Below are 21,083 nucleotides of genomic sequence, written 5' to 3'. Positions count from 1 at the left end.
TTATACCATAAAATATATAGAGCATAGATTACCCCTTCAAAAGGCAAATAATCCATCCTAAAGTAGGACTCTAATTCACATGAACTAAATTGCCCAATATCATTCTGGGGTTTACCATCACAGACTGTAGTTTTCCTTAGCATTTTGCAGACATCATCACTATTTTGACTGATTGATAATTGATTCATTCAATTACAGTCTTTCTCTTTAGCCAGGGAGCCTTAATCAATGGAGAGTCTACAAGGTGTTCATACATCTGATTGTCTACATGCTTTCTTCTTATTATATCCAAGATTGAGATGCCTCTTTTAGCAACCATATAATTTTAAAACAACTGTTCAGTTAATCCATCACAGTTTTAGAGGAAAACACTGCTGAAGAGGCGCTATTACTTTTATTTGTGGCCAATTGTCTATTTTCTTTTTTCACGCACCATGCTGAGACACCTTTCTGTTATTTGCTGTTTTTTTGGGGGGTTTTTTTGGTTTTTTTTAAACTCCATATCCATCTTTGTCTCTGTATTTCATTTGTAAAGATCCCAGTTGGTTTTAGGTAGTTTATTGGTACCACAAGCAATGCCAGTCTATGGCAGACTATGGGGCATTATATGAAAAGCTCTTCAAGGACTTCTCCACATCTTCTATTTAATGTATTTTGATCACGTGTAGAGTCTCCAGTTCTGACTGGGGAACCTTTTCATTATACAGTACAGCTGAACAAAGCAAAAATAGTAATATCCTAAAAGGCCTCCGAGAGTTCATTTCTTTATATAGATTGTGTAGGAGGGCAATAGAAGAAAATTTGGTACTTTGCTATTCTGAGGAATGATCAGCTTATCCGAGACAAGATCCAAACATCTCTCAAAAAATCTGAGGGTTATGCATGTCACTTATGGTATACCCCACTGTTTATCACAGTGTTTCAAATCTCTCATGAGGTCATGAATGTTCTCTTGTTAGTATTTAATTGGAAGAAAATAAAATACATGCTCATTGTTTTATTTTCATATAGACCAAGATCTTTTCATAACAATAATACAATCTCTGCAGTTGAACCAACTATTAGGGCTAAAAGGAAATAAAAGTAAATACTGATTTCTTCGTGCAGTAGTCTTTGTAGAGGTCTCTACTGTGAGACCTCTACAAAGTGAATCTACTGTGAATCTACCGCGCAGTGATTCTACTGTGGCACAACAGATGATTTCCAAGGTTCTGTGATGCTTACCTTATAAGCTTAATAAACTATCATTATGCTGTTTCTGAGGTGTCGTTTTTAAATAATCTCACCCCACACCTGACCATGTCTCACATGAATTGAGGCTTAGATCTGTCTCAGATTTAAACTCTGGTTTAGACCCACTGACCAAGTTTGGCTATCCAGGTTATAAAAACAAGAAAATTAATGTAATGTCTTCCTTTCAAAAAAAAAAAAAAAAAAAAAAAAAAAAAAAAAAAAAAAAGCAGCAGCACGAGACAAAATTAACCACTGTCTAAATCATCTATAATGCAGGGGAGATCTAAGCGTTAAAAGAGACAAGCCGTGTTGAGGATTCCAAGGTTAAATGAGTTTATTGAGTTAGTGGTTACAATGGTATGTCAGATACCTGTAATCCAAGCTACACCTACATAATTGCCTCTAAATTCTCACACTGTCAGTTTCCGCGTGTCTAAACATTCCACCACCAGGTCTTCTATTACTAATATTATAATAATCATCATCATAATAATCATAATATAAAAGGCAATGTCAATCACCATATTGTGCTTCATACTCCACCATAAGGAATTCAATTGGCAAAAGTAAACCTCTGGTCATATTAATGGGATTAATTGAAATGTGAGCAATCATAACACTACTAGAATATAAAGAACAAAATATGTTTTAAAAGAAGCATTTTTAAGATGAATTAGTTTGTATCTGTTTTAAAAATTCACATACTATAATGAAGATGACTTAAAAGTTATATCATTTAATTATTGGGCCACACATTTAAGCATATTGGCTAGTACATTTTTGCACTGGAACAGAAGCAATACAAGTTTTTTTTTTTTTTTTTTTTTTTTTTTTTTTTCTTTCCACTTAATATACCTGCCAACCTAATGTTTCTTGCATGCATAAAAATTTTGGGGTTTAGACTTGAATTTGTTATTTAATCCACACGTACCCCTGTGATGCAAATTCTTTGGCCAATTTAATGCTATAGTTTAGTTTAAAAAGGAAGCTTGGAGTAAGTCCATTTAACATCAGAAGTGAATGCCCTAAATTTTGGCATTGCAGAAAGTTCGTTACTTCAATAGAGTCTCAGGTTGCATGCAAATTGACACTGCTTCCCCCCCACCCCATGCCAGACGCATACAAGTCGGCAGGTATGCATACAAAAAGAATATAAAACCCTCCTGGTAAAGCTTAGTGTTTCAGAATGAATCCATAGCTTTAAATTCACTTAAGGCCTGTACAGGGGAAATATGTTTCTTCTGGGACCCTCTTCTCACTCTTGTCTGATATTCTTCTGGTTTTTCTCTCTTTACTAGAGGTTTCTTCTCAGGGGCCTTCATCTTCCAAGATACAACAGGTGAGTTCACTGCAGCAGTACCATAGACCTTCTGATATTTAGTGGAAGCCACATATGATGCTTTCACTGTAAGGACCACAGCGTTCATCAGATTTTTAGCTGCCTGGATGAGAGAAGTGGCACTGTCCAGCTACGAATAGAAAAGAAAATGAAATACAGCAAGGTTATTCCATGACTGGATCACTGGACCGTTTCCTGACTGAAGTCTGGATACTCTCAGATCTCATTAAAGATGAAATGAATCTTGTCCCTCAGGGTTAATCAAGTAGCTTGTAGTAACAACCACTGGCAACAACAATACACTGAACTGTAAAGGTAAAACTGTAGTACCTCACATTAAATTTTTTAATAATTCAAAGGAAAAGCTTGTGTTTTCTGTTTTTTTTTGTTGTTGTTTCGGTTTTTTTTTTTGTGGTGTTGTTTTTTTGTTTTTTTTTTTTTTAATCTTTCTCTACAGGTGAAGAAGTTGCCTCTTTTTTTCACATACACACACACACACACACACACACACACACACGCACAAGTTACTTCTCACTTCAACTTTTTAAAATTTACTTTTACATGTCAGAAACCACAAAACAGGTCAACAGGGATTTTTCTCGAGTGTTCAGGTTTGTTCTAATTATTCCTATTAAGCCCAGGATAACACCCCCAATGATGTCTACAGGAACAACAGGAGGCCAGTGCTGAGGTTGTTAGAGAATCCCATCTGAAAAGATGAAAGGAGATTTTGAAACCCCTAAAGAAATAAAAAGATGAAACAGTTAACTGCAGGTCTTTGTAGCTACTGTAATATATGAGCTACTTACGTTCACAAGGAATCTTACTTTATGCTTAGCAGGCTTTTCATACATATACCCTTGTGTTTCTCCCATGAACGAGTCTGCCTGAGATTCCTGGGACCTCTGGATGTAAGAGGCCTTAAGAACTTGTTGAACTTCATACCACTGGGACTTCCAGTCAGCAAGCTTCCATTATACACTGATATCAAGTACATATCCCCAGCCAAATTTAAAAAAAAAACAAACTAATTTAAGCAGATAATAGGACTTCAAAGCAATGTCTCAATGTTCCAAAACATGAATTAGGCACTTGTTAAATCCAACTGGACATGCTCAAATTAGTAGGTGCTAAAAATACGCTCTTAAGTACTGCAGCAACCCAGGTTGCTATTTAGGATGTTCAATTATCCCTTTCCCAAAATACTGAAAAAGGGAGATATATTCTTTGCGATAAAGGCTTTCAGTTCTGCCATGGAAGCTGCCTCATTTTTTTTTTTTTTTATAAGTCTTTCCCAGTTTGTAGGAACGATTTTGGAGGTAATATTATTTTAAATCTTTAATTCCACCCTTCTTGCTCTGTAAATTCTGAGCTATTTTTAATGAGGATAAAAGGCCTGTTTCCCTCCAAACCTTTCCTGCTCCGTATTTTGGGAGCATATGATTTCTTAACATCAGTTCTAAGCAAGGTAACCAGGATAAACACTCATACGGCAATCACAAAAACCATATTATACTTCACCTCAAATATTCTGAATCATTAACAGAAGAGTTCAGGAGAAACCTCTTTCTGAAGTGTCAGTGACTGATGCGAACAAGAATAGACATTACAGAAAGCCTGTGTCTGGAATCACATTAATCTATAGACTTACCTATCATTTTTTATTTCCTCAGCTGTCGCCTTATACTCATTATGATTCATTAAATACATAAACAGCTACATACAGTGAGGTGAAAAACAAAAAAAAGCATTTTAATGATTTTCACATACTTGGTGCCTTTCCCTGATACGCATAGTTAATTGCCTGCCCCCAGTAAATATTTTTCCTCAGGTCTAATTTGTATTTTCTGTTAGGAGAAGAAACTAAGTTAAAAGATGGAAAATTACATTATATGGCAGAAACATGACTGTTCAATAGGGAGTAATGAAATATAATTCAGTATAGTGTTATTCTGTAACCACACTACTGCATGATTTATAAGGCAATCTGTATGTTTGTTGGCAAATAACAGATCACACTCTATTAAATCAGGATATTCTAATTTACTGCAGAGATCTACAATCAGGCATTATTCATTGTTAAATGATTCTTTTTGAAACACTGGTGGATTGATATTGAATATAAAGTGATACCATCAAACAGTGTTTACTTCATAATCAATGTGGATAAACTGACTGGATCAAGACTATATTGCACATTCCTGAATGAATTTGTTGAAGGTTTCTAATAGCCTCACATTTTCCAGCGTTTCTTTATGAAAAGAGCTCTGGTAGCTGTTTTACATGGGGCGTATATTAAGGAACAGAATGACTCAAGGAAGCGTTCTGAAATGAGGAGGCACCTAAATTAGACGCTTAAAACCATACAAAGGATGCAATCTACATCTTTATACACATTAGTAATTTTATGGAGTATATCGATAAGGGTGTGCAGAAGCATGTACTTCTGCACAATCAAATGCAGATTGCAGTGATCTCGTTTAGAAAGCCACGTTACATATTTTGATGCCATTTTAATTATCTCTAGTTTCAATCTGCTGTTACAGTAAATAAGCGCTCTCTATTTTCACCATTATTAATCACAGTTGAACATGCAGATACTTAGTCTTTGCCCTCAATATCCATTCATATCGTAAAATGCTTTCAAAGTCTTGGAATCAGAAAAGAGACATAAACCCCCTGTAATAGTATTAGGCGATGAGTGTTCTCCAAAATCTGCTGGTAGCCATCCCATGTACCCAATTTGGCTACCCATGCACTTCCAGTGATTTTCTTATTGCCTCCAGCTCCTTGCTTGTATTATGGCTCAGTAAAGAAGAATTAAACTGAATGAACATCATTTCAATTAACATTTAGATCTCACTACAGTACAGCGTTACTTCAGTTTTAAGCTGTGCTCTGGCATCAGCAGAGCTACAGGGGCATAAAGCTGGAACGAGGCAGCAGTGAATCAAGCCCTTAGTGAGTTAATTCCTTACAAAATCCAGGCAGAGAAACATATGCACATTTCCAAACAGATAATGTTAATAATAAAAAAAAAAAAAAGGAAGGAAGGAAAATTAACATTACAAATAAAAGTACCACTAGGAAATTATTGCTCAGCACAGAAGGCAAACTTCATACCTTAGCAATGGTTAGGGAATTACGAATATAACAATAACTTTCCGTGCTAACAGCTAACAGAGCCTTTGACTTGTTACACAGAACAATAGTGTTCTGCTACTTAGATCTTTTTACATATACATTTGCCTCCATTTAGGAAAAAAAACCTCTCATAAACATAAGAGAGAAATTTAGGTTATTGGCCCATAAAACTCCAAGAACAGAGAATGCTGGGAAAATTCAAAATTCATAAAGAACCTAAGAATCACCACACTGGAACCTGCCACTTATCCAGGTAAAAACTGCCAACTACGCAGGGAAGGCACAAATCATTCTGGGGAAAAAAAAAAAAAAAAAAAAAAAAAAAAAAGTAAGTTTTGCTACAATCTAACATTGCAATTAATGAATGCAAGACTACGACACTGGAGCAGCAGACCCTAGTACCTGCCAAGAAGAAAATTTGGGGGTTTTCTCCCCAAAAATGCTTAAGGCTTTGAGGAGTTTTTGATCTGCTTATTAGCTGGGCTGCATTTTTCCTGCACTATATGTGGAATTTTCCAGAACCTTGTGACAATCAAGATTTCTTGCTTCTTTTACATATACACATAATTGAAGTAAAATAACCAGCAATTACAATACCAAAATAGCTGAAGAAATGGCAGAGAATAAAGCTGGAAAATTTTCTCCTTAACAGTAGAGCAAATGAAAAGAGTTGTTCACCCTGCATTGTCACATCACTGTAATGGTGAAGAATTATACCACAGTTTTTAGAAGGGACAAAATTTAATTTCTAGAGATATCCTCATAATCAGAAATACACCACAAAAAGTAATGGAAATTGAGAAAAAAAAAAATAAATCTGTATTTCCAGTGAGCGAGGATATACTATATGTAGTTGGTTGCTTAAGAATGTTCTATATCACTATTGTCGATTTTAATAAACCTTGTAAAGTGGGGGAAGACATCAAAAGAATTGTAGATAGTTCCTAGTCTGGAAATATTTGAGCAGCGCAAATAGAATGACCTGTGAAATTATAGGCCAGTTCAGCTGACAGCACTCTGAAATAAAATAATGAAATGTCTATGAGAGATTTCATAAATAAAGGGAGAGGGAAGAAATACAGTTAATGGCAACCAAATGTTTTTGTGGGTAAAAATATTTTGAAAGTAACTTAAATCTTGGTGCTACGTGGCGGTTTGATTAAAAACTTCAGCTGATACAAAATTAACAAGGCCCGTACAGAATGATTCCACATTCTCTAATGGTTAAGTTTCCAAAAGTATGTATACACACAAAAAAAATAATTTCTAAAGAGTGACTTTTGCAGTGGGCTCTTGGACAAAACATGTCAGCTTTACAATACTAATATTTCTGCAATACTAATACTAATATTTACAATACTAATATTTAATAAACTTGGAAAAAAGTCAATTGATGAAATTTGCAGATAAGATAACAATTGGGAAAGTATTAACTCACACAGAGGGCAAGTGATTGATATCCAATAAGCTGGTAAAAGTCAGAAATACAGATTTCAATTTGACCAACTTTGTAGCAGATGATATCTACTTACACAATAAGGAACTTTATCCTATGCATGATCCTAGGAAATACTCCCTGAGTATACAAAAAGGAGGACATGGATAAAAGATGTAAAATTACCTTATTCAGATTATCATCTGTCCACAGTTAAGGAGCACTGAGTCCTCAATGCAAGCCCAGCACTGAGGAACTGGAAAGAATGTAAAGAACCTCAAGAACAAAAACCATCTTTTATGGGAAAGATTCAGCCAGCTCTGTTTTTTCCATTACGAAAGTACATGATGAAAAAAAAATGAGTTGATCAAAATCAGCAAGTACATAGTAACAGGAAGCTGATAATATTTTGAGTTCAACAGATTAGACAAAGATAAAACAGAATTTAAAGGCTGAAAGGTGAAGAAGGTCCTTTTAGGTATTAATTAGCTGAAAATTTTTATCATCGATATTAATTAATCACAACAGCTAATGAAAGACAGCCATTCTATCTCTAGAAATTGTGAAATCAGTATGGATGTTTTTGTAATTTATGTGCACTCCAGCTTGAGCATAACTACTGGATTATTTTTAATGCCCATTAATTCCGGGAGCCTACGCATCAGTTATGCAGGAAGACGGTTTAGATGATAACAATGGTCCATATTTTCCTTGAAATGTCTGAATGCAAAAAAAAAAATTCCTGTTAGTAATTATTGATAAAAAGAGTCTAGTCTGGTTTACTCTGTACAGATCGGGAAGAGCAATTGTCGTTTATTTAACATGTTGAAGAAGAATTTGTAACCTTTGGAATACTCTTGGCGAAGACTCGGTTTGTATGCCTTTAGCAGGCGACAGAGGCATTGCCAAGCCCGTAAGGCTGTGTGAATTCCGGGTGCATTCCCTGCTTCTCCTGCTTTTATAAGCAAGTTCATACTTTCGTGGACAGGTACAGCTGCTGTTAACACAAACCAAAAAGTCAATTAAGAGCCTCTAGAGCACCTAAGGTTACAGAGAGCAATTATGAATCTGGAGCGTGAATCAGGAATACCATTGTCCCAGATTACATTCTTATATAATTGAACATTTTTGTCTCAGCAGTGCTTAATAGTAGATCCAGTCCTACAGACACGTGTAAGATATACATATATATCTATATATCTATATATATCTATATATCTATATATCTATATATATATATATATAAAAGAAAAAAATCTTCACAATAGTTATGTCTTACATTTTTGTGTGGCACAATTCATGCATAAAACATGATACTACTAGTGACAGCCAATGCAGGAATGGCCCGTTTGCTATTCAGATGCACTCATCCCCATGGTAGGAGACACCTGCTATTTATCAGCACTACTATGAGGTAGCTGAAGTCAGTCACTTGAAAATGCTCGTAAGGTTTTTCTAGATATGGGTCTATTGTGAGAAAACCATCCTATATATGTGAAAGTCTATGACAGAATGTCATTATTTGGAATGTAATGTGGCCCCAATGGTGTTAGAAAGGCATCTCTGGCTACATAGAGAAAATAGTATTATACAATTTTCCTAGCTGTTTATTTTCACATTTGATTGCAATTAACTTGCTCCTTTATACATGTTGAATATTGAATTCATTCTGCAGGTAGCTGTGTTTTATAGGTGTCCTGTCCCCTGAATAACTGTCCCTTGCATTTTTTCAATTACAGGTAAGAAATCCATAGGCATTCCCGAGCCCATTTGGTTGCATTTAACAAAGGCTGCCATCTCAAATGCTGACAACACACAAGCATACCAAGTATCTTCTGTTTTCTAAGGGCTATTGCTATTTTAAAACACGTTTAATTTACAAGCTCAACAGGTTACCAACTGCTTTATGCCAGTGTAAAAAGCATAAGCATATAAAAATACTCCCAATACTGGCATTTCCAATAAAAGATAAACAGATAAACTGCATTCATACAGTTGATTTGCTTACTTCAGGCTGTTTTAAAAGAAAAAGGATAAAAGGAAAAAATGATATTCCAATTCATTTGCATTGAGGAGAATACTTAATATGAAACTAAAACCAATATATAAATATAATCATAAAATACGATTTAACACTGAATATCACTAAAATTAGGGGGTTATACTTCATTCACTAAATGAAGAGGTTTGCATAAATAAGCTAAGCTTATGATAAAATAAGAATACTAACTGTAAAGTTAAGGAATACCACCTAAATGCCCTCAAATGTATTCAGCAGTCCTCAAATGTATTCAGCAGTCCTTTACTTTTATTGTAGGAAGACATAAAGGCCACTTGACTGAAACATCAGGAGCCCTGCATATCTTTTGTTTCTCCAAAAGTATCAGGAATAGTAAGCCATGCACCGACTCAGAAATACTCATCTAGTGGAGACTGCACTCAAATGTCATAGTGGTGTCAGAAAGCTTACAAATATTTTTTTGAGGAAAACAAAAAGAATCTTTTTGCCTTCTCTGTTGGGAGACTGAAACGTGGGCTTCAATGTCACAGAATCACAGGATTACTCAGGTTGGAAAAGCCCCTCAGGATCACCAAGTCCAACCCTCAGCCCGACTCTACAAAGTTCTCCCCTACCCCACATCCCCCACAGCTCATCCCAACGGCCCTGAAACCCCCCCAGGGATGGGGACTCCCCCGTCCCTGGGCAGCCTGTTCCACTCTCGGACCACTCTGTCTGGGAAACATTTTCTCCTCCTGCCCAGCCTGACCCTCCCCTGGGGCAGTTTCCAGCCGTTCCCTCTTGTCCTGTCCCTGATCCCCTGGGAGCAGAGCCCAGCCCCAGCCTCTCTGCAATGTCCTGTCAGGAGCTGCAGAGAGGGATGAGGGCTCCCCTCAGCCTCCTCCTCCTCACCCTGAACACTCCCAGCTCCTTCCCTGGCTCCTCACAGGATTGATTCTCCAGCCCTTCCCCAGCCTCGTTGCCCTCCTCTGCCCTCGCTCCAGCCCCCCTCGATCTCTCTCAGATTGAGGTGTCATGATCTTTTCATGATCATTTGCCTATTTACTCATTTGCTTTGCCCTCTCTTCTCCCCTCATAAACAGCCACAAGCGGATGGATCTTTAACAAGAAGCCTTGCAAAAAGCCTGACTCACGGGTTATGTAGTCTGAAAGATACTGAAACCTGTTCTCTTTGGGCCCAGAGGCAAGAGTACACCACTGGGGATATTCCACACGTCCAACTCTGCTGCCCAGCCTGCCCCAACAAGTTCTGTATGCACTGAAATCGCTCACTGCATCATCTAGTAACATGGCGAAGCACCCAATTGTAATTTTGGCTAAGTGTGGTAGGCTTCCAAGAAGAGTTCTAACTAACATATGAGTGTGCATGTTCTGGAGCCACACACACACACGGGGAACATTAATGCGGGAAATGCAGATGCTATATGAGGCTGGAGTTTGAGGATCACAGCTCAGGGATGAGAAAGCGAGTATAAGTTTTAGGCAGGACTCAGACACCTATCTTCTTTAACTTCAGTCCATCTAGTTTTACAAGTGGAAATCACTAAATGTCCTTCTGATTCAGACTTAATCAAAATGTCATTTTTATATCAGTGGCTGATGTTCCACACTGTCAGTGTTTGTCCTTCTAATGACCTAGCATGACAGCTCATATTTTAACAATTGAAATGTTGAAATGAAAAATAAGACAGTTTGAAACAACTGGAAGTTAAAGTTACCTGGTTTTTGTGTTTGTTTGGGTTTTTTTTGTTTTGTTTTTGTTTTTGTTTTTGTTTTTGTTTATGTTTTGTGTGTGAAATATAATTATTACTGATTTCTTTCCAGCTTGGCAGGTCCCAAAGGTGAAAAATATATTATGGAATTTCTGATAGATGTAAAAGTTTTTATAAGCATCAACTGTATTTATGGTCAGCACATTATTTATCCAATATGACATTACTGCTATAACACAAAATTTACAATTTTTCTTGTAGATGCCAAACCTAATGTAGGTTACCTCCTCAGTATTTAATATTTAATTAATATATTGCTGCATTCTTTTCAGAATTTAATGGAGGAAAATACTTTGGCCCATAATAAAAAATTATCGGAACCAGTTCTTTTTCTTCTGCTCATTATCTGCCCTTACACATCAGGAAAGAGATGCCAAACCAGGACAATTCATAACATGCCAGAAACAGTGTAAGGACAAGCAATCATACATAGCAATAATCTTTTTAAATAAGCTCGCTTTATCAGTCATTTTCATGCTAACATGCTGCCTCAAAACTTCCAGAATCTGTTAGTGAGTTAGGATATTTGACATCAGTCTGAACGCCCAAACATCTGGAACAATTCCACAGACCAAGGAAGAAATCCTCAGTCAATGAACTCAAAGGAGTTTTGCAGATGGGAACAAGGTTTCACCCCACAACTTTGCCAACTCTACAGTTGCGTTACTACACGTTTTCTTTGCTAAGGTTGAATGTAGAGAAAGAAATAATTTTTTACATCGACTTACAATTGACAAACATGGGAATGAATATTCTGCCACGATGGCTGAGGTTTTTTTTCTTCTAAATTTACCTCATTCTCCATAGAACTAATGCCTGGAGAATGATGCCTAAAATGGAATGTCACGGACAAAACCCATGATTGTCTAACGGCCATCACAGTTGTATTACTAATTGCAGCAAAATTAATACAAGCACATTTACAACTTTAAAATCATTCTGTTCCGTGGAATGGTTTGATCTGAATCCTTGAAAGATTAACAGGAAACAGACTTTCATGTGACTGATTTGAAGATAGGCTCCTACTTAATCTTCAAGGATAAGGTAAAACATCTGTCACAAAAATGAAGGAAGTACAAACTATGTTTGACAGGATAGGGTAACTCAAACTATAACTAAAGTGTTTTAACATCGCCAGGAGGCTTACTGAAGAAAATGAGAGTAAGAAGTCTGTCAAAGCTCAGTATTAGGCCCAATAAAAAAGTCGTTAATGCAAAACTCTATGGAAGTGGCCTGTGTATCACCACGACTGTATATACCATTTTACACACGGATTCAGATGCCAGAAGTCTACACAAGATACAACATTGTCTGATCATGATGTCACAGCTAGAAAAGTGCTGACAGGACTCTGTCAAAAGCATCTCAGTACAAATTTACACTTTCATATTCAATTGCAATTAAATCTGAAAGAGGAAATATGGGATATGTAATTAGTCTGTGCCTCTGATCTCCCTCCTCCTGACTTGAGTTCTGACTTGTATGTAATTTGAAGATGGATATAATTTTAAAAGCCCAAAATAATCTAGTGCTGTTTGAAACTGAGTTTTGGAAGCAAGCGTTTTGTTCTTTATGTAGACAGCAGATATATTAACAATAAAAACACTTCTTTCTTACAGTCTTACCTGAAGGGAGTCCAAATCATGTCTGGTTGGCTGGAAATTGTACTCAAGTGATAAAATGCAGGAGACTTGGGGTAAAAAGAATCAGTAAAGCACAGAAACGCTATATTCTTTACACGAGAATATGTTATCTCCTGCTATTCCTCTCGATTTTGTCACAATGAAAACAAAAAGAAAAAAAAGCAGCATAATGCAAGATTTCAGACTGCAGTGCTGAGAAATGTGATATTTTTCCAACTTCTTTTTTAATTTGTAAAACTGTCAGAATGGTATCTGTATGTGAGTTATCTCCGTGTCTTCAACTGTGAAGATCTGTCACATTTTGAGGCAAATTTTCTCCTTCAGCTAGCTTCACATCTCTAAAGTTAGGCTTGCCCAGGTCAGCACAGAGACACTTTGAAGAGAGCTGCTCTACAGGCATAGCTGGCTTTTCTCAGGAAAGGGCTTGGAAACAATGCATCAAACAGAGTCAAAACGAAGAAAACAAAATCCTCTCATAGAATGGAAGACAGTACCAGGACCACTGTTCCTTCCTTCCCAAAATTTGCCTTCTGTTGTTTATGTATACTTTATGTCTCATAGAAGCAGATAAAGGGCTTGACCATTCAAGGTATTGATCACTGCTGAGTTGCTAAAAGGCTTTTACTTCCTTGGAGCTGAGGGTGCTTGCAGTGTTGCTCAACTCTTGTTTCACTCAGCAGTGAAAATATTACTTTGTCTGATTCCCTGAGCACTTTCCAGGACTTTACAACAGCATGCAATGAAATAAAGAAACAAAATTGAATCTCCACAGTAGTGTTCAAGAAAGACCCCCATTTCAGATTTTCAGAAAAGTCTCAGTACTGGTGGAGCTAGCTTAATAATATATTGCAAATAATTTGTAATGGAAATTCTAACATTTTATTCCAAATACATTTTTGACAATTAACTGTTCTATTTGCTTGACCAACTCAATCAGTGGTTAAGTAAAATACAGTAAGTGTTCCTTACTAGTTTTTTGCTTGGTCTACTACTGAATATACAATTTGTGAATGCATTTGTTCATTACATTTTTAACTTCAGCTAACACTAAACGTTATTAAAAAAAAAAAAAGGCAAATCAGCTAGTAATAACTGTTGACTGCAAATGAAACCAGAACAAACCAGAAACAATTGTAAAGGCCATTGCAGTTCACAAGGAAAGAAAAAGCAAAGACAACAGCAAATTAAGAATAAATTGGAATGAGTAAAATTATGCTCTGAATTGTAAAGGCTGACTTTTTATTACTCACCTATTATTACACAAATATTCATATAATCATAGAATATTTTCGGATGAAAAGAACCTTTTGAGGACATCTAGTCCAATGCCCTGCTCAAAACAGATTTAATTGGATGAGGTTGCTCAGGATTTTGCTCAAATTCTGAGTATGTCCAAGGATAGGTAGTCTCCCACATCTCTGGACTAAACACATCCACCCTACACTTAAATTTCACTATGCTCAATGTAAAATTTTTGTTCCTTATATCTAATTGGAATTTCCCACGTTAAAACTTGTGTTTGTTGTCCCTTTTCCTGTCACTATGTACCTCTGACAAGGCTGGATCTGGCTCTTCTAGATCATCCAGTCAGGTAGTTGTAGCTAACAGTATCTCCCCTTAGCCTTCTCTTCTGTATGCATGCAAATGTATCTAAGAGAGTTGTGTAGATGATGCTGGTGATCTTATTTTTACTGTAAGAAGAGTAAGTGTCTTATCCAAAGGGACAAACTGAGTAACTGTAGAAGGAAGGAAAAAATATCACCAATTATTGACAAATATTTAATAGCTTGCTCAGGCTGGTTAAGTCCTGTACTACTCTGTTCAGAAAATATTCATGTTAGGAAATCCTAATTTACCTGGTCTCCATTTTCTATTGTGATTCAGTATTTTAGATAGCATCTTCCCTGAACAACAAATGCAGAGGTACTTATAGCCTCAATGATTCACATAACCCAAATAATTTCTGTGCTTTTCACCTCAGGACAATTTTCCCTGCACAAAACCAAATTAATTCAACCACATCTCCAAATCTTCTCTCTAATCCAGAATTTATGTAAAGGAGATGAAGGTATAAACTCAGCTAATATTTAGAAGAACGGTGAAATGAAAAAGCATTTGCACGGGCTCTTTTCTTTTAAAGCTCTTACCTAACTTAAATATTGTACATTAGTCATGATTACCTATAGGCTTGCTTGCACTTAGCATCAGAAAAATTGTGACTGAATGTCTTTTAATATTAGTCAGGATCCAAGAACTGTTCATAACTGGGTGGCACTAGAACCCTCAGCACCATATTTTCAGATGCCGTAATGTAACAATTTCTCTTAAGAATGCAGGCAAGAAAAATAGGGCTGCTCATAAAAACCATTGAGATGATTTGTTCGGTGACCTAGGCAAGTTTTTCAGTCTTATCCTTTGCTCATCCTAATTCCTAGTAATGGACCAAGGCATTCCAGGCTCCTTCTGTGCTTGTTGCAGACCATGAACTGTGGAGAACCTGAGGTCCTTCATGGATTCATTTTCTATGGAGATAGGCCAGAGTACCTCACCTTTTTAGTTATATTTAGACATCCTAAATGTCATTAGAATACTAATGATAGTACAATGAATCTGGGCTAAGATGCTCAGCATCTGCAAAACAAATTGTCCTTGGATTTGTCTGAGAAGTCCAAGAATTCAAACAAACAATGAATAGTTTTGAGATTGTTTTCCTTAATTCTTCTCTTTTGATCCCCAAAAATGTCAAGCGAGGGAAAACTACATACTAAAAAACTTATTAATCTCTCCAACTACAGAAACTAATGAAACTGGGACCCTGAGAGATCTACTTTATATAGATAAATGCTCCCTACAAAACAATTTAAATATTTCTGTCCAGAAAAAAAAAAAAAAAAAAAAAAAAATTTCTCCAGCAGCTAAGCTTACAGAAAGTTCACATCACATACACATGAATATATACCCTCAAAAGACTGCCAAGGCTAAATCCTCCGACTCTATGCTTGTCTGAATACATGGTTCAATTCACCTACCCATGCCTCTGTAATTTTTTTAAGATGTTACTAATCTAACCAGGTGTCAGCATGTAGCCGAAACAAGAATATCTGCTCTCTAGAAATGTCTATTGATCTCCACTAATTATAAAGGAAGCCTGGATTGAGCATCTCAAATGCAGATGTTTACACCTGGCTACATGAATCACTCTCCACATAGCAACGGAGATAATAGTCAAAAACTCTTCAAAATTCAAGTGAAATCTTTCTGAATAATAAAATGCTCCAATTTCCTTACACTACAGGCCTACTCTCTTGAGTGGAGTAGCCTCCCCCTGTTACTACAAGATTTCTTTCTAACTCTTTCTCAAACCATACTTATTTGCAGTGAACGCTTTCTCCTGTTTTTGTTTTTATTTTTATTTGGCCATCCAGAGTGGAAACTGGAATACAGAATGGAAGACAGAGAAATGCTGGTCTGGAAAATTATCTGAATCCTGAAGGAGGACATCATGTTTGAAACTCATCGTGATTCTATAGCTCTTTTCTGCCTTGAGTGTGGCTCAGTATTCTCATTTGCAGAAAGGAAATCACGGCAATATTTGCTTTAGTTTTCAGTTGTATGAGGGTACACCACCGTGTTTGCTTTGAGACACCCAGATGGGACGGATAGAAACCCAAAGGATTATGATTGAAGAGAATCATGTGTAACGCCTTTGAAATCCAACTGTCCCAGAAACAGAAAGTCCTGGGTGTAAAGGCAGCCCTTGTTGCCTGCAACCACTATACTCAGTGCAAGTGCCAGTGAGCAATTTTGTTGACAATTCAAATGAGCTGAGGTCGAAGTTTAAAAGGATTGCAATTTAAATCAACACGAAGCGTCCTCTAGAATGTTGTGCACTATCATTGTGACTTCTTTTGCTTAAACAAGATTAAATCAGAAGTAATTCATTTTGAATCAATGGTGTTATACCAGCCTAAAACTGCAGTAAGAGAGGGCAGGGTGATAAGCATCTATCTGCCAGCTGACACGGTTTGCGAACAGATGGTGCGTTTCACAGCTCTCCCTCACTTCTCATATAGAAAAAGAAGGTAAGAAGCAACCCACAAAGTTTTAATTCAACTTGTAAGAGAAATCAGCCTGGCAAATACAGAAAAATTGGGAATTTTACATAGTCATCTTAATCATACTGAAAAAATGTTTGATCCCTGTATATGATCTTACATCAATAAAGTATTGCTCACGCCTTGCCAGTATGCTGAGGAGCAAATCTGTAATTTAAATGCTGACCTCCTTAAATATATGGGTATAAATATACTAGGTACTACTTCTGCTTTGAGTCAGTAATAAACAATGAGCCTGAAAACATAATACAACACTATTTTTAAGAATGCCTTATCGCAAAGTAACTTTCAGTTTGCAAAATACTTATGAAGATTTAACTCATTTAATTTAGCTTATATTGAAGATGCTCAGATAAGTTTTCATATTACATGCTAAATAAAATCAGCTGAAAACTAGCCCTTATTATGTTTTCTTTTAAGTTATGTACATCTAAATAACATACAGTTAAAACAAACATTGCAGCTGACTTGAATACACATTTAAGCCAAAGCTGTAAAATACAGGAATCTGTACACTTTAGATGTTTTAATTTTATTTATTTATTTATTTATTTTTTTTTATCACAGCTGCCAGTAAAATAATTTAACAGGGGAGTTAACTCAGTAAATGTAAAATTAGGCTATTTATTCTCCCAGTGTTAAGTTACTCAGACAAACTCAGATCCTGGGGTTGCATGGACAAGAATTTGTCATTAGATTTGGCACAGGCAGATTCCAGGTTAATTATCGCAACAGTTTGTGTCATTTTGAATATCATTCCCTCTACAAACTCCCCCTATACATAAATCAGCCAACTGCTAATTTGCTCATCTTACGAGACAAATTTAGAGAGTGAAATTTCTCTGGATTTAAAGCAATCCACTGACATCTCTGTTTCACAAGATCCCCTCAGTGCTGATCACTATCTCTAATTCACCATAATTACTGAATGATACAAATTCTGATTTCCTGTTCCCAATCCTTATATAACTTTTTTTTTAAAAAAAATCCCTCTCTGTGCCACCAAACTGCTTTCATATCACTGAAGTGAGATCAGGGGCACTGTACGGTTGGTCCTTATCTTTTACCAGTTCTGTACAAAAATTAGTCTTCTGCATTGTGCAAGAATAATTATGTGCAAAGACAATTTTATAAAATCATCAGCAGAGGATGTGCTTCGGATCTAAATTAAATTTTACCTCAAAGCATTTCCCTTTGAAAAGAACAAACCTCAAATCATCTTTAACAGCAGCAATTCTTATAAAGTTTTCCCAGTGAAACATTAGAGATTGACTAGTCTGCTTTTCCATTCCTACTGAAAAGATCAAAGTTTGCTAGGGAAGCTGAATTTGCTAGACAAGTTCTTGGCTTCGCAAAGGAAGATTTGGAGACTTCAATGTTTGGTTCACTTAAGGAATAAGCAGTAGTAATAAAACTCTTTGCACACATTATTCAAAGCTAGCTACCACCTTGTCAGGGAGCCAATTTTTGTATTCTTTGTCCTTATTTTTCTCTCTGACAGGAAAGGAAACAGTCATCAGTGAAAGTTTTGAGAGCACTGTAAACAACACTTTCATCCTCCCGGAATTTCATTCAGATCTCCCATGCACTGATACAAAGAGCATCACTGAGTCATCAGGGAGGAATATCTATCCATCACTGCTGACCAATCCCCAATACATGCCACTGACCAGAAGATGGAATGGTCTGCATCTCATACCCGATTCCTCAAAGCCACCTAGTCACCTGAAAGTAGAAGTACTTCATCAATCAGAATACGGACCACCTCTGCTGAAAAGGCTGTGATTGCACTCTCTTTGTCTTTGATTTATAGAGTATGTAGCGCTGCCTTTTAGTGCTTTTCATGGAGATTTGACAAGACCCCACACGGAGCTGGTAAAGACCTTTACATGAACAAGGACAGCAATATTTGCGGTATCCCTAGGGGTCAAAATCTTTATATGATCCTTATTCTGCCCTTTAGGATGAGAGCTCTGGCATCTTGACAGCTTTAATAGATACCCAAGAGGCAGAACAAGAAAGGTAGATCTTCGCAGTCCATCTTGTCTTTTTTGAAATGCTGAGGGATATTAAAACAGTGAAGCAGTAATACTTGGGGCCATGGGAAATAGGTAACAAGACAATGTTTTAAAGTAAAATAGTAATGTTTAGGTAGTGACACAAGAAAAACACCAAGAAATTGAGTGAGAAATATCCCTGCCCATCTCAAGCTCTTATTACAGAAAAAAATCCAATGCTTTGATTTATACTTTCAAAGATTTAATCTCAGTTATATCTCCTGGGATTCGATTTCCTGCTTAATATCACATCTTCCACAATTTACCTTTGATTTTATTTCTTCTATAAAATAGGTGTTATAATTGGCTTATTGTCAATACAGAGCTTCATAAACATTCTGTATAAAGCAAATAAAAACAGTAACAGAGAGCATAGAAAATAAAAATCCTGTCCTGTATAAAGAGGCATTATTCACAGTTAATAGAGATAAATATATAAATAACATGATCTATCTTTAATCACAAAGTACTTTAGAAAAATTACGGTCCAGCACTACTGTAATTAAATTAATGGAAGTTTAGCAACTGAGTTCAAGGGGACCAGAGTCTGCCATTTCATAATGCAAGATAAACACTGAAGGATCAGTTTAACCACCAGTAAATGGACCACCTCTGCAAAGAAACGTGGTCATTGTTTGAGAGAGGACATTAACTCTAGGACTTCAGAGCAGGAAGAAAATGATTTTTCACAACGCATGCAGTTCATTCTGTGAGCCCTAGGGTTAATTACTAAAAGGAAAAGAAGCTAACAAAAAAAATCCCCCCATTCTCATGTCTTTTCCCTCCACCCCCAGATCTGTAAAGATAGAGATGAGACAGGAGGTTACTCACCGTCGAGGAGTCACTGCTTCCGGTCTCAAGCGTAGCTCCCTCAGCACAGGTGGGTGGGTGGGTAGAAAGTTGACTAGCCCTGCCCCCATCTATGACATCACACTCTACCTCATAAAAGGTAGTGAAAGTGCTCTGAACTCCAGTCTGATTTCCGAGAGATACAGAAAAGAGATAGTGAGAGAGAGAGCAAGAGAAATATTGTGCCGTACCGTAGAGGTGAGGAGAGAGGAAAACGTGTGCTGAAGGAGCTATGCTTGGTCAAGGAAACAGGGACTCTTCCACGATGAGTAACCCCGCTGTCTGGTGGTTCCTCTCACTTGTTCTCATAGCACAGGTTGAGCACGCAAGCTCTAAAGGGTTTGCCGATTGGGAAAGGGGATGAATTTTGGCACCTTTTGATGAAAACCAGAAAGGATAGAAAGCTCTATCCCCATTAAATCTGATTGACATCAGATCAGGCATGAATTTGGTTGAAATTCATCCAAGTAACATCATTTTGCGTATGGTTTAGAACAGCCAAACTGCGCAAAACCATAAACACTGGTACAAGCAGCTGAAATTCCAGTGACTACAATGGAATTATACTTTGGTCCACCAGTGCTGAATAAACATTACACAATCCAGCCCCCTGGGATGACCTTTGGAAACAAGAGGGTAGGCCACCTACACCACTATACGGAGGAGGTCAGGAAGGAATATGTTTTTCTCACATGGAAAATGAGAACAAACTGTGCTGAAGGAATAAGTGAGGGAATTATAAAAATTCTGGGCATACATTTATTTGCAGAGCACACTTTAAAGTTCTAGAAAATATCAACAACATTGCAAAGAGGTGATGCTTTTAAAGATTGTATATTTTTGGACAGTGACAACCTTACAAGCTGAAGCACTTTTTTTTTTTTTTTTTTTTTTTTTTTTTTTTTTTTTTCCTCCCCAAAAAAATCCCAAGAACTGAAACTGGAGGGCTTAAAATGGGATATTCATTCTAATTTATTCTAAATGGAATTTTTATCACCCAAATTCTGCAAAACAGGTCCAAGAGTAAACTTAATTGCTCATATTATTCAGATTTTCTTAATAACCTAGCTGTATGCTAAAATTGAAAAAAAAATAGTATATGCTGCTAAACCTAACTCCTTTAAATAAAACTGCTCAAAGAATGGGGGACTATTCAGTGCCAGTAAAGAGTGCAAGCATAAGATCCTGCTTTTTGGAAGATGAAAAAGGAATGCTGCTTAAATCTTTTTTTAAGTGTATGTATTATAAGCACACAGAGTTAATACTGACGTTTTCCCTTAGGCTTTTTGTTGCTACAAGGATCATGTAAATTGGAATCTAATCATGATTTTTTTTTTCACTCTTAGTAACGATTAATGTGTATTCCCTGCTCTGTTTGTGCACTCTTTGGTTTTCTCTCCTTTCCTTCTATTGAAAAAAGAGTGTGACTCTAGTACCAATCACTTCACCTAATAACAGAAGTCAAGTATGTTTCTT

General features: G+C 36.6%; 1 protein-coding gene across 4 annotated transcripts in view; it reads right to left on the bottom strand.

The window, feature by feature from the left end:
- Positions 1 to 1,542: 1,542 nt before the first annotated feature.
- The window catches only part of CTNNA2 (catenin alpha 2), a 494,091-nt gene continuing 474,550 nt past the window's right edge, over positions 1,543 to 21,083 (bottom strand). For 3 of the 4 annotated variants that reach the window (XM_026846640.1, XM_026846642.1, XM_026846643.1), the window contains 2 exons: positions 19,590 to 19,733; positions 1,543 to 2,702 (listed from right to left, as the gene is read on the bottom strand). In XM_026846640.1, the coding sequence (XP_026702441.1) occupies positions 2,415 to 2,702; positions 19,590 to 19,733 (432 nt within the window). In that variant the 3' untranslated portion in view covers positions 1,543 to 2,414. The remainder of the gene's footprint in view (positions 2,703 to 19,589; positions 19,734 to 21,083) is intronic. The other variant, XM_026846641.1, reaches the window with a different exon arrangement.

Source organism: Athene cunicularia (genome assembly GCF_003259725.1).
Source record: "Athene cunicularia isolate RWA chromosome 4 unlocalized genomic scaffold, athCun1 chr4_part1, whole genome shotgun sequence".
Lineage (NCBI taxonomy): Eukaryota > Metazoa > Chordata > Aves > Strigiformes > Strigidae > Athene > Athene cunicularia.
This window is presented reverse-complemented; position numbering and strand designations above follow the sequence as displayed.